A 13,148-nucleotide genomic window follows, 5' to 3' on the forward strand; every position below is an offset into this window, starting at 1 on the left:
CAGTTTAAGTGGTTTTGGCGTGGACTAGATGGGCCGAGTGCCTGTTTCTGTGCTGTACTTCTCTATGACTAAAGCACAATCAAGAATGTGATGGTATACTTTCCACTTACCTTGCTGAATGGATCTCTAGCATCACAAAATTCACAGCATTCCCAAAGAAAAACTATCTATTTGATTGGTACCCCTAAGCATTCACATTAAACACCATTATAGTTGTTGTGTGTATATGTGTGTGTGTGTGTGTGTGTAGATATATATATATCATAGACAGCAGTGTGAGGCAGTCTAGTGTGATTGCACATGCTATCCTCAACTCTGGCTGCTACTGCTGTGCTGAGAGCTGTGCTACTGCTGAATTTGGCAATTTAGCTGCTCTTGCCACACCAACTAAAATTATGTTAATTTATGTAATTTTAGCTCTTAATTATTTATAGAATAAAGATATATTTGTTAGATTTTATTTTATATACATGAAATAGTATAAAACTTGCTTACATGGAACTAAATTTCAACTTCATGTATGCCAACATAATGAGCCAAACAATACTGAATATAGTTGCTGGTACATTCACAAGTTTAAATTTCAGTTGGTAAAAGACCAGAGTCAGTGTGGCTAGCAAGGGTAAGCAGGATGGATATACGCGAGCAAAGTTTTAGATGAGCTTGAGCTAGTAGAGAGCAGAGAGGGGAAATTTGAAGAAATTGATTTGAAATTCAAGATTCTGCAGATGCTGGAAATCCACAGTGTAACACAAAATGTTGGAGGAAGTCTGCAAGTTAGGCAGTCTAGGTAGTGAGGAATAAAGAGCTGGCGTTTTCGGCTGAGACCTTTCTTCAGGATATTTTGTACCTCCATTTTGAGTGGAAACATTCTTCATTCACGATTATTAAAGAGAAGCCATGTTTTGGATATGGTGACTCCTCCACTTCAGACGGTAAGAAAATTCAGATTTGTTTTTCATTCTGCAATTTAGGATGTAAACCTTGTATATGTTGGCAAGAAATATTGATTCTCTTCCTATGTTGCTTATTAGCAACAGCTTGAAGAAGAAGCAGCTAAGCCTCCAGAGCCTGAGAAGCCCGTCTCCCCTCCTCCAGTGGAAGCGAAACATCGAAGTATTGTCCAGATTATCTATGACGAAAACAGGGTAAGGACAAAAAACAATAGGAATTTTTCATTTTTTTTTATTTTGCCAATAATTAAAATAGTGAGAACGTGTGTTGAGTGGTTTGTCTGAGATATTTCCACAGGCTGGATTAGGTTGAGTAAGCTGGGGATGCCTGATTTAGGCTCAGTTATGTAAATAATAACTCCGTGCTAGGAAGGGATCAGGCTAATATTTGCAAGTGAATGAGTGAAGTGTTAGTTTGTTGTTACTTCCATGTCCACTCATTTTTTTTTAAGGTTTTTAAATCTATAAATGACACTCTATCATCTACAAATGGTTTTGACTTCAACCTTCTGAAAAAGTTAGTCTAGTTCCACCACCATTTAAAATAAAATCTGCATGGCTTAAAGCCATACTGCTGAGCAAGTTAGAAACAGTGAAATACACAGTGCATTTGAGACGACAGATTCAATTGGCAGGATCATGGGACTGTGCTAATTTATCCTAGCAGATTTTGCTGCTGAAAAAGTAGCAGGTAATTAATGGCTCAGCACATGTAGATATTTATTGGCACTTTCTGTCAGCTCTGAAAGGACTGTTTATCCAGGGTGCTCTGATGCACTTGGTTTGTAACTATAAGAGATGTTAAACTTTTTCCTGGTGAAGCGGCAGCCTACATAGATTTTAAATTTAATGCTTTGATCTCTGCTTATTGTGTAGAGTCTTCTGTATTGCAGCAGGTGAACACTTTACAGAACGTCTCTTATTAGCCCAGAACTGATGGATGCTTATACTATTAACCTTGCTGCTCTTCTATTCCCATGAAGCTGAATATAAAACTGAGAAATCTTGTCCTTTGACGCTGCATATTCTATAAACAAAACTGAGTTCAGACCCATTTAAAGGACACTTAAATTTTGTGCATTTGTAGTACTCTCTGGTAACTCAGATAATTACTGTTCTTACTCCATTTATATCTCTTGCAGGCTGCTGTTTGTTTCCTTACCTTGTCCAAAAGTTGAGCTCTCACCTAGCATTTTTCTACTTTTCATCATCAATCACCAATCCTCCTTTGCACTTTATCACACACTTCTTTGTTCTTCCTTCCCACGCCTCTCCCCAATACACTCAAAGCTCCTCTTTTTGTGAATGAAAAATGTTACCCAGTTCAGTTTGAAGGTTAGGAACCTGATGTTTTTCTCTGTACACAGGTTCTTTTTGAACGTTGTTATTACTCTGTCCACATATTCTGATGCAATTTGTTTTTAAGTCAGTTTTACAGCGTCCACTGTATTGAGCTGTATTATGTAGTTCATAAGATAGAGGAGCAGAATTAGGACATTTGGTCTATGAATGCTCTGCCATTCTTTCATGGCTGACTGTATTTTATACCCCATTCTCCTGCCTTCTAACCCATAACTCTAAACCTTCCCCTCCCCAACCCCTTATCCATCAAAAACATATCAACCACCTGGGCAACAAATTGCACAGGTTCACCAACCTCTAGCTGAAGAAATTCCTCTTAATTTCAGTTTTAAAAGGATTTCTGAGGTGGTGTCCTTGGATCCTAGACTCTCCTAGCAGAAACATCCTCTTTAGTCCACTTTATCCAGGATTTTCTCTATCCAGTAGGTTTAAATGAGATCTTCCCTCACTCCTCTGAACTCTATGAAGTACAATGCCAGAGACATCAAACATATCGTAGATTAAGCCTTTCATTCTTAAAGTGAGAACTTCCTCTGGAACCTGCCAAGGACCAGCATATCTTTCCTAAGATACAATGCTCTATAACAGTGGTCCCCAACCACTGGGCCGCAAAGCATGCGCTACTGGGCCGTGAAGAAACAATATGATTTGGCGATATGAAAAGATATGAGTCAGCTGCACCTTGCCTCATTCCTTGTCACTCACTGTTGAACTTGAACACTCCTCCCCCGGTTAGCCGGTCCACAAGAATATTGTCAGTATTAAACCAGGCCGCGGTGCAAAAAAGGTTGGGGATCCTTGCTCTATAAAGCTTGTACTACATCCTTGCTTTCATATTATACAGTAGTCCTCTTGAAATTAATGCTGATTATTTGCCGCCTTTGTTACTGACTCATCCTACAGGTTAACCTTGAGGGAGTCCTGAACTAGGACTCCGAAGTCCTTTTGCGCTTCTCCTCATTTAGAAAGCGGTCGATAGCCTTTATTCTTCTTGCGACAGTCCATAATCCCACACCTTCCTATGCTGTGTTCCATCTGCCACTTCTTTGTCCATTTTTCCAGCCTGTCCCAAGTCCTTTTGCAGATTTCCTATCTCTGTGGCACTACCTGTCCATCCACTGAACTTTGAATTGGCTTCAAAATTCAAAGTAAATTTATTATCGGCGGGGGGGGGGGGGGGGGTGTGTAATGTGTGTGTGTGTGTTACCATATGCTATCTTTAGATTTATTTTCTTGCAGCTACTTACAGGAAAATAAAGAAATTTAATAGAATTTATGAAAAACTACATACATAAAGAATGACAAATAACCAATGTGCAAATTTAAAAAAATAATAATACTGGGAGCACGAGTTGTGGAGTCCTTGAAAGTGGGTTTGCAGTGTTATAAGAATTTAACCCTTAGGAATAATGATCAGTTAAGCACAGAAAGAATCTGTGTTTGACAAGCAACTTTATTGTCTCCCACTACCTGCCCCTCCACCAGTCTTCGTATCACCTGCAAACTTGGCAACAAAGCCATCTATTCCATTATCTAGATCATTGATAAACAGCATAAAATGGAGCGATCCCAACACAGACCCCTGCGGAACATTACTAGCCAACCAGAAAAGGATCCTTTTATTTCCACTCGTTGCCAATTAGCCAGTATTCTTAACAATGCCAGTAACTTTATTTGCTCTCTATAGGGTTGTTCCCACTAATTTTTGTGTTATTTCATACCCTCTCTTGCTTTTACATTAGCTTTGACTTCCTTTGTCAGCTACTGGTGTGCTATTTTGCAATTTGAGCATTTCTTTGTTTTTGGAATACATCTACCTGCACCTTCCTAGAAGCTCACACCATTGCTGCTCTGCTGTCATCCCTGCCAGAGTCTCTTTCCAGTTTACTTTGGCCAGCTCCTCTCTCACACCACTGTAATTTCCTTTACTCCACTGAAATACTGCTACATCAAAATGTATTTTCTCCCTGTCAGATTTCAAGTTGAACTCAATTATGTGATCACATCAGGGTTCTTTTAGCTTAAGCTCCCTAATCACCTTCAGTTCATGACATAACACCCAATCCAGTATAGTTGATCCCCTAGTAGGCTCAACGGCAAACTGCTCAAAGAGCCATCTTGTAGGCATTGAACAAACTCTCTCTCTCGAGATCCATTTCCAACCTGAGTTTCCCAATTGACCTGTTTGTTGAAATCTCCCCTGACTATTATAACATTGCCCTTTTAACACACCTTTTCCATTTCCCATGCTAATCTGTGGTCCACATCCCAGCTACTGTTGTGAGGCCTGTATATTACTGCCATCAGGGTCATTTTATCCTTAACACAAAGTAATCTGCAGATGCTGGGGTCAAAGCAACACTCAGAACACGCTGGAGGAACTCAGCAGGTCGGGCAGCATCTGTGGAAGCGATCAGTCAACATTTCGGGCCGGAACCCTTTGTCAGGACTGAAGAGGAAAGGGGCAGAGGCCCTATAAAGAAGGTGGGGGGAGGGTGGGAAGGAGAAGGCTGGTAGGTTCCAGGTGAAAAACCAGTAAGAGGAAAGATAAAGGGGTGGGGGAGGGGATGGACAGCAAAGGTGAAGAAGGAATAGGGGAAAGCACAATGGGTAGTAGTAGGAGGCGGAACCATGAGGGAGGTAGTAGGGAGCTGGGGGAGGGGGCAGAGTGAAACTGGGATAGGGGAAGGGAGGGGGAGGGAATTACCGGAAGTTGGAGAATTCAGTGTTCATACCAAGGGGCTGGAGACTACCTAGACTGTATATGAGGTGTTGCTCCTCCAACCTGAGTTTAGCCTCATCATGGCAGTAGAGGAGGCCATGTATGGACATATCGGAATGGGACTGTGAAGCAGAGTTGAAGTGGGTGGCAACCGGGAGATCCTGTCTGTTTTATCCTTGCAGTTTTTAAATTCAACTGACAAGGATTCAACATATTCCAATCCTACATCACATCTTTCTACTGATTTGAGGCCATCCTTCACCAGCAGAGCCATGCCACCTCTGCTGGCCTTCCTATCCCTCCGATACAACGTATAACCTCGAACATTCAGCTCCCAACTACAACTATCCTTCAGCCACGATTCAGCGATGGCCACAACATCATGCCTGACAAACTATAATAGTGCAACAAGATCATCCTCCTTATTTCTTGTACTCCATGCATTGAGATATTATATTTTTGAGGGCTGCATTTACAACTCATTTTGATTTTGCGTCCCTACTGCACTGATACTCACCTTGCTGGCTGCAAATGCCCCCAGTCATCTGCCTGCCCTTCCTGACGGTCTGACTTGGCTTCCACATACATTTGTGGTAATGAATTGTACAAATTCACCACCCTTTGGCTCAAAAAAAGTTCTTCCTCGTCTCTATTCTAAATGGATGCTCCTCTATCCTGAGGCTGTGCCGACTGGTCTTGCTGAAGGGTTTCGGCTCAAAACGTTGACTGTACTTTTTTCCCATAGATGCTGCCTGGCTTGCTGAGTTCCTCCAGCATTTTGTTTGTGTTGTTCCCCTGGTCCTAGATTCGCCCACTAAAGGAAACATTCTCTCTACATCCACTGTATCTAGTCCTTGCAATATTTGATAGGTTTCAATGAGATTTCCCCCCTCATTCTTCTAAACTACAGTGAGCCCAGAATCATCAAACGCTCCTCATACATTAATTCTTTCATAACAGGAAATCATTCCTGTGGACCTTCTCCAATGCTAGCACATTGTTTCTTAGATAAGGGACCAAAAACTGCTCGCAATACTCCCAAGTGCAGTCTAAGTAATGTCTTTATAATGCCTCAGCATTACATCATTGCTTTTATATTCTAGTCTTTTGAAATGAATGCTAACATTGCATTTGCCTTCCTTGCCATGGACTAAACTTGCAAGTTAACCTTTAGAGAATCCTGCACGAAGACTCCCATGTCCATTTGTACCTCAGATTTTTAATTTTTTCCTTGCTTAGAAAATAGTCTATGCCTTTATTCCTTTTACAAAAATGCATGACTCTATACTTCCGTACACCCCATTCCACCTGCCGTTTTTTTTGGCCCATTCTCCTAATTTCTATGTCCTTCTACAAACTCTCTGCTTCTTCAACACCACCTACTCCTCCACCTTTCTTTGTATCGTCCACAAATTTGATCACAAAGCCATCAATTCCATCATTCAAATCATTAACATATAACATGGATAGAAGCATACTCAACATCGCCCCCTATGGAACACCTGTAATCAATGAAAAGAGCCACCTCCCTTTATTCCCACTCTTTGCCTCTTGCCAGTCATCCGATCTTCTATTACACCTTCTCTTTCAAACTGCAGGATAAATTGCATCATAAAATGGGCACCGACTTGAAATGATTCCTTCACCTTGTGCTCCCTGATCAAACCTGCCTCATGACAGAGCATTAAATCCAGAATTGCTTGTCCCACAGTGGGCTCAACCACAAGTTGCACTAAAAAGCTACTTCAGGAATTCAACAAGTTCCTTTTCTGGTGGTCCACTTCCAACGTGCTTTTTCCAGTTTACTCATGTATTGACTTCCCTATGATCACTGTACCATTCTTTTTCACCTGTCTTTTCTATATCTGGTATATTTTGCACACTATATCCTGACTTCTTGTCTGGAGGCTTCAACTTGCCCACAAACATCTTCTTGTGAAACAATTTAATTTCATTTTCTAATTTTCTACCATCAGGGCCACCCCTCCCCTCTGCCCCCTCCCACCTAAGTTTTCAATATTATACAATATATACACATTCAGATACAATGCACTCAGTCCTTTATTCATTGCCTCCCTTCCCAAAGTCTCCTTCCTTCAGCCTTTTCCCCGGTTTTCTTTGTCATTGAACCCAGCCCCACTGTTTAGTTTAGCCCTATCTATAGCTCTGGTTCTGCAATCTGCTAAGACTCTGGTCCCAGCATGATTCAGGTGGAATTGTCCTATCAGAACAGTGCTTCTCCATACTGGTGTCAATGATCTACAGATTCAAGCCTGCTTCTCTCACACCAACCTTTGAGCCATATGTTTACCTCTTTAATTTTGTTGAGAGGAACAGTTCTATTGAGGAGGGATTAAAGGAGGAGGGGTGGCAATACTAGTCAGAGAAAATGTCATGGCAGTGCTCCATGAGGACCGGCTGGAAAACTTGTCTAATGAGGTGTTATGGGTGGAACTGAGAAATAAAAAAGGTATGACCACATTAATGGGCCTGTATTAATAGACCACCCAACAGTCAGTGGATTTAGAGGACCCTATTTGTTGAGAGCTCACAAACTTGCAAGACACATAAGATTGTTATGGGAGATGATCTTAACTTTCCACATATTGACTAGCACTCCCAAACTGTCAAGGGACTGGATGGGGCAGAGTTTGTCAAAGGTACTCAGGAAAATTTCCTTAATACATAGAAATCCCTATGTGACCGTATGCAATACTTGATCGACTATTAGAATATGAGACAGAGCAGGTGACAGAAGTTTGTGTGGAGAACACTTTGCGTCTGGTGATCACTGTGCCATTAGTTTCAAAGTAAATATGCAAAAAGGTAGGTCTGGTTCATGAGTTCAGATTCTAAATTGGAGAAAGGCCAATTTTGATTGTATCAGAAATGATCTGGGAAGTGTGGATTGGGACAGATTGTTTTCTGGCAAAGATATATTTGGAGAGTGGAAGTCCTTCAAAAATGAAATTTTGGGAGTATAAAGCTTGTTTGTGCCTGTCAGAATAAAAGGTAAAGATAACAAGTGTAGATGACCTTAGTTTTCAAGAGATATTGAGGCCCTGGTTAAGAGGAAAAAAGGTATGGGCAGGTAGGAACAAATGAGGTGCTTATGGATTATAAAAAATGCAGGACAACACGTAAGAAATAAATCAGGAGTGCTAAAAGAAGACATGAAATTGTTCCAGAAGACAAGGTGAAGAAGAATCCTAAGGGATTCTACAGATATGTTAAGAGCAGTAGGATTGCAAGGGGCAAAGTTAGTCCTCTGGAAGATCAGAATGGTAACCATGTGTGGAACCAAAACAGATGGAGATCTTAAAGAAATATTTGGCATCTGTATTTACTCAAGAGACAGACCCAGAGTCTATAAGAGTGAGCCAAAGTGGTATCAACTTCATGGACCCTATACAGATTACGGAGGAAAGGGTGTTTGCTGTCCTGGAGCAAATCAGGGTGTAGAAATCCCAAAAGACTGGGAAGGTATTCCCTTGGACCCTTTGGGGGGGCGGGGGTGAGTGCAGAAATTGCTGGGGGCCCAGCAGAGATATTTAAATCATTCTTAGCAATAGGAGAGGATTGACGATAGCCATTATTTTTTCACTATTTAAGAAAGGCTGTAAATATAAACTAGGAACTGTAGGCCTGTGAATCTGACATCATTTGTGGGGAAAGTTATTGAAGACATGCTAAAGGACTGAGTATATAAGTATTTGAATAGACATGGGCTGATAAAGGATTGTCAGCATGGCTTTGTGCATGGTAGATTATGCCTAACCAATCTTATAAGGCTTTTCGAGGGAGTTATCAGGAAAGTGGATAAAGGCAAAGCCGTGGACTTACCTGTATGGACTTTAGCAAGGCATTTGACAAGGTTCTGAATGGGAGGTTGGTGGAGAAGGTTCAGTCACTCAGCATTCAAGATGAGGTAAGTTGGATTAGACATCGGCCAGAAAGTTGTAGTAGATGGTTGCCTCGCTGACTGGAGGGCTGTGACTAGTGGAATGCCACAGGGATTGGTACTGGGTCCATTGTTGTTTGTCATATATATCAACGATCTGGATGAAAATGTGGTTCAGCAAATTTGCGGATGACACCAAGATTGGGGGTGCCGATGTCATGGCTTGCGGGGGTATCTGGATCAGCTGGAAAAATAGACTGAAAAGTGGAAGATGGAATTTAATGCAGGCAAGTGCAAGGTGTTGCGCTTCAGAAGGACCAAAAAGAGTAGGTTTTACACAGTGAACGGTACGGTACTGAGGAACATGGTCGAACAAAGGAATCTGGAAATACAGGTTCATAATTCATTGAAAGTGGTGTCACAGGTAGATATGGTCGTAAAGCTTTTGACGTATAGGCCTGCATGAATCAAAGTAATGAATGCAGAAGATGGAATGTTATGTTGAAGTTGTATAAGACTGGTGTGGTCTAATTTGGAGTATTGTATGCAGCTTTGGTCACCTACCTACAGGAAAGATGTAAATAAGGTTGGAAAAAGTACAGAGAAAATTTACAAGGATTTTGCTGGCTCTGGAGCACCTGAGTTATATAAGGGAAGATTGAATAGGTTAGGAGCTTATTCCTTGGAACATAGAAGATTGGGAGGAGATTTGATAGAGGTATACAAAATTGTGACTTATAGATAGGGTGAATACAAGTAGGCTTTTTCCAACTGAAGTTGGATGGGACTGCTTCTAGAGGTCATGGGTTAAGGGTGAAAGGTGAAAAGTTTAAGGGGAGCATAAGAAAGACATCTACTCAAAGGGTGGTGAGAGTGTGGAATGAGCTGTCAGCACACGTGGAGCATGTGAGCTCGATTTCAACGTTTAAGCAAACTTTTGAAATGTATTTGGATAGTTGGGATATGGAGGGCTATGGTCCCAGTGCTGGTTGATGGGATTAGGAAGCTTAAATTGTTTCAGCATGGAGTAGATCGGCCAAAGGACCTGTTTCTATGCTGTACTTTTCTATGATTCTGTGAACCATTAACCAGAAGTTGGAGAATTCATTGTTCATACCAGCAGTTGTCGACTACCCAGGTACAACATGGTAGAAATCTAACAACTATTAATTTTGCAGTTTTGCTTTTTAGTTTAGTCACTAGCTGTTCACTCCTTCAACACAGCATCTTTCCTTGTTCTACATATGTTATTGGACTCACATGGATAACAACAACTGGATCCTTTTCGTGCTGCTCCAAATATTTCTGCAAGCCAAATGAGGTACCAAGTAGGCAACTGAGCTGTCAGTTCTCTCAATCCTGATGACAGAACAGTGTCTACCATCCTTGACTACTATCTGCAAAAATAACTATTGTGCTATGGTTAGGTTACTTATACTTCCTGTAGCCCCGTTCTTGTCCGTACAGTGAACTGGAAACTCAAACCTGTCAGACAATTTCAAGGTCTGAGGCTCCTTCAATACTGCTCCTGGATTTTTCTACCTGCTTCACTCACTGTGAAGTGAATGGACTTCACCTAAATGCCAAAAAGACAGAGTACATGGCGTTTAACTGTGACAAAGGTACACTCAAGACCGTAAAGAATGATACCATTCAGAAAGTCTTTGACTACAAGTACCTCGGGTCAAGAATGATGAGTTCAGAGAAGGACATAAAGATACAGAAGGCGCTGGCATGAAGGGCTATGAACGACATGAAGGAAATCTGGAAGTCGAACCTGACCAGAGGGCTTAAAGAGAGGATTTTCATAGCAGTCATAGAGTCCATTCTCACATACGGATGCAAAACGTGGACACTCACCAAGACTGTGCAAAAGTCTCTAGATGGTTGCTATACACGAATGCTCCGGATGGCTCTTGACGTGGACTATGGTCAACATGCTCCTAGAAAACGGCGGAGTGGCTAATGTAGATGAACTGAAGGCACTGATGAGGGAGAAGTGGAGAGTCTGTCATCGTGCCCGACGCCGGCCCCCTAGGCCTGAGTCGACGTAGTAGTAATTCATTCACTGTCACACTTCCCTGTTCCTGATCGTTGTAGTTAATCTGAAGCATATAACTGTCTCCTGAAACACACGTCCGGCTACTTCTTCCCCTCCCTGATGTGTCAGTGTTTGGAGCTCAGATTCCAGCTCAACAGCTAAGACCATAAGACATGGGAGCAGAAGTAGGCCATTCGGCCTATTGAGTCTGCTCTGCCATTCAATCATGGGCTGATGCAATTCTTCCAGTCATCCCCACTCTCCTGCCTTCTCCCCATACCCTTAGATGCTCTGGCTAATCAAGAACGTACCTATCTCTGCCTTAAATACACCTGATGACTTAGCCTCCACAGCCACTCGTGGCAACAAATTCCATAGATTTACCACCCTCTGAGTAAAGTGATTTCTTCGCATCTCTGTTCTAAATTGACGTTCTTCAATCCTACTCCCCTACCATGGGGAATAACTTTGCCATATCTAATCTGTTCAGGCCTTCTAACATTCGGAGTGCTTCTGTGAGATCCCCCCTCATTCTCCTGAACTCCAGGGAATACAGCCCGAGAGCTGCTAGACGTTCCTCATATGGTAACCCTTTCATTCCTGGAATCATTCTCGTGAATCTTCTCTGAACCCTCTCCAATATTAGTATATCCTTTCTAAAATAAGGAACCCAAAACTACACACAGTACTCCAAGTGTGGTCTCACGAGTGCTTATAGAGCCTCAACATCACATCTCTGCTCTTATATTCTGTATGTCTAGAAATGAATGCCAACATTGCATTTGTCATCTTCACCACCGACTCAACCTGGAGGTTAACCTTTAGGGTATCCTGCACAAGGGCTCCCAAGGCCCTTTGCATCTCTGCATTTTAAATTCTCTCCCCATCTAAATAATAGTTTGCCTGTTTATTTCTTCCACCAATGTGCATGACCGTACACTTTCCAACATTGTATTTCATTTGCCACTTCTTTGCCCATTCTTCTAAACATATCTAAATCTCTCTGCAGGCTCTCTGTTTCCTCAACACTACCCGCTCCTCTACCTATGTTTGAATCATCAGCAAATTTCGCCACAAATACATTAATCCCATAGTTCAAATCTTTGACATACATCGTAAAAAGCAGCGGTCCCAACACTGACCCCTGTGGAACTCCACTGGTAACCAGCAGCCAGCCAGAATAGGATCCCTTTATTTCCACTCTTTTTTCTGCCGATCAGCCAATGCTGTACTCATGCTAGTAACTCCCCTGTAATTCCATGGGCTCTTATCTTGCTAAAAGCAGCCTCATTTGCAACACCTTGTCAAAGGCCTTCTGAAAATCCAGTACACCATATCTACTGCATCTCCTTTGTCTACACTGCTTGTAATTTCCTTAAAAAATTGCAGTAGGGTATTCGGGTTGGATTTTCCTTTCAGAAACTATGCTGAATGAGCCAGATTTTGTCAAACAGTCAACACTTTCTACAGATGTGGTCACCAGGATGATCGCATTTATTCAACTCCATCAGATGTGTCGGGTTTGTGCACTGTTAAATCTTTGGCTGGTATTTGTTCTGTTCTGAGCAGTGTCTATGTACGTGAAGTCCTGTGATGGTACTGTTCTGATTTATGTTAATGTCACTGTAATTTGTAGATGCTGTGAAACTCACATCCAGTATGACTAAAGTTAGTGATATACATCATCTATACAAAGTAGGAATCTGTAAAGGATAACGTTTGACAATAGCTGCACTAGAAGTGGCTACGACATCGATACTTCCCTTTATCATGTTAATCATGTGGGGCTTGAACTGAGCTGGCTTCTTCCTGCTACGTGCCAGTCTTGCTGAAGGGTCTCGGTCTGAATCGTTGATTCCTTATTCCCCTTCATAGATGCTACTAATTCCTCCAGCACTTTGTCTGTGTTGCTCTGGATTTCTAGCAAATGCAGAATCTCTTGTGTTTATGTAGTGCTAAAGTAGCCCTCAGGATGCTGAAGTGCTTGCACCGTAATGTTGAGATGGGTAAACAAGTTTGTAAATGACTAGTGTATTTTTTGATAGTAATGGTCTTTCAAAGCAATTCTGTAACCTGCTTACAGCTTCAGAACAGCAGAATTCAGAAGCTGTTTTATTTCTGGTAATGCCCCCCCCCCCCTTTCCAGCACCTGCAGATTTTCCCTTGTTT

At 41.8% G+C, this 13,148-nt stretch overlaps 1 protein-coding gene across 13 annotated transcripts in view; it reads left to right on the top strand.

The window, feature by feature from the left end:
* Positions 1–13,148, top strand: part of ncor1 (nuclear receptor corepressor 1) — a 297,718-nt gene that overhangs the window by 95,678 nt on the left and 188,892 nt on the right. For all 13 annotated transcript variants that reach the window (XM_072243400.1, XM_072243412.1, XM_072243409.1 and 10 more), the window contains exon 6: positions 1,035–1,148. In XM_072243400.1, coding sequence (XP_072099501.1) covers positions 1,035–1,148 — 114 coding nt within the window. The remainder of the gene's footprint in view (positions 1–1,034; positions 1,149–13,148) is intronic.

The sequence above is a fragment of the Mobula birostris genome, chromosome 25 (assembly GCF_030028105.1).
Source record: "Mobula birostris isolate sMobBir1 chromosome 25, sMobBir1.hap1, whole genome shotgun sequence".
NCBI lineage: Eukaryota > Metazoa > Chordata > Chondrichthyes > Myliobatiformes > Myliobatidae > Mobula > Mobula birostris.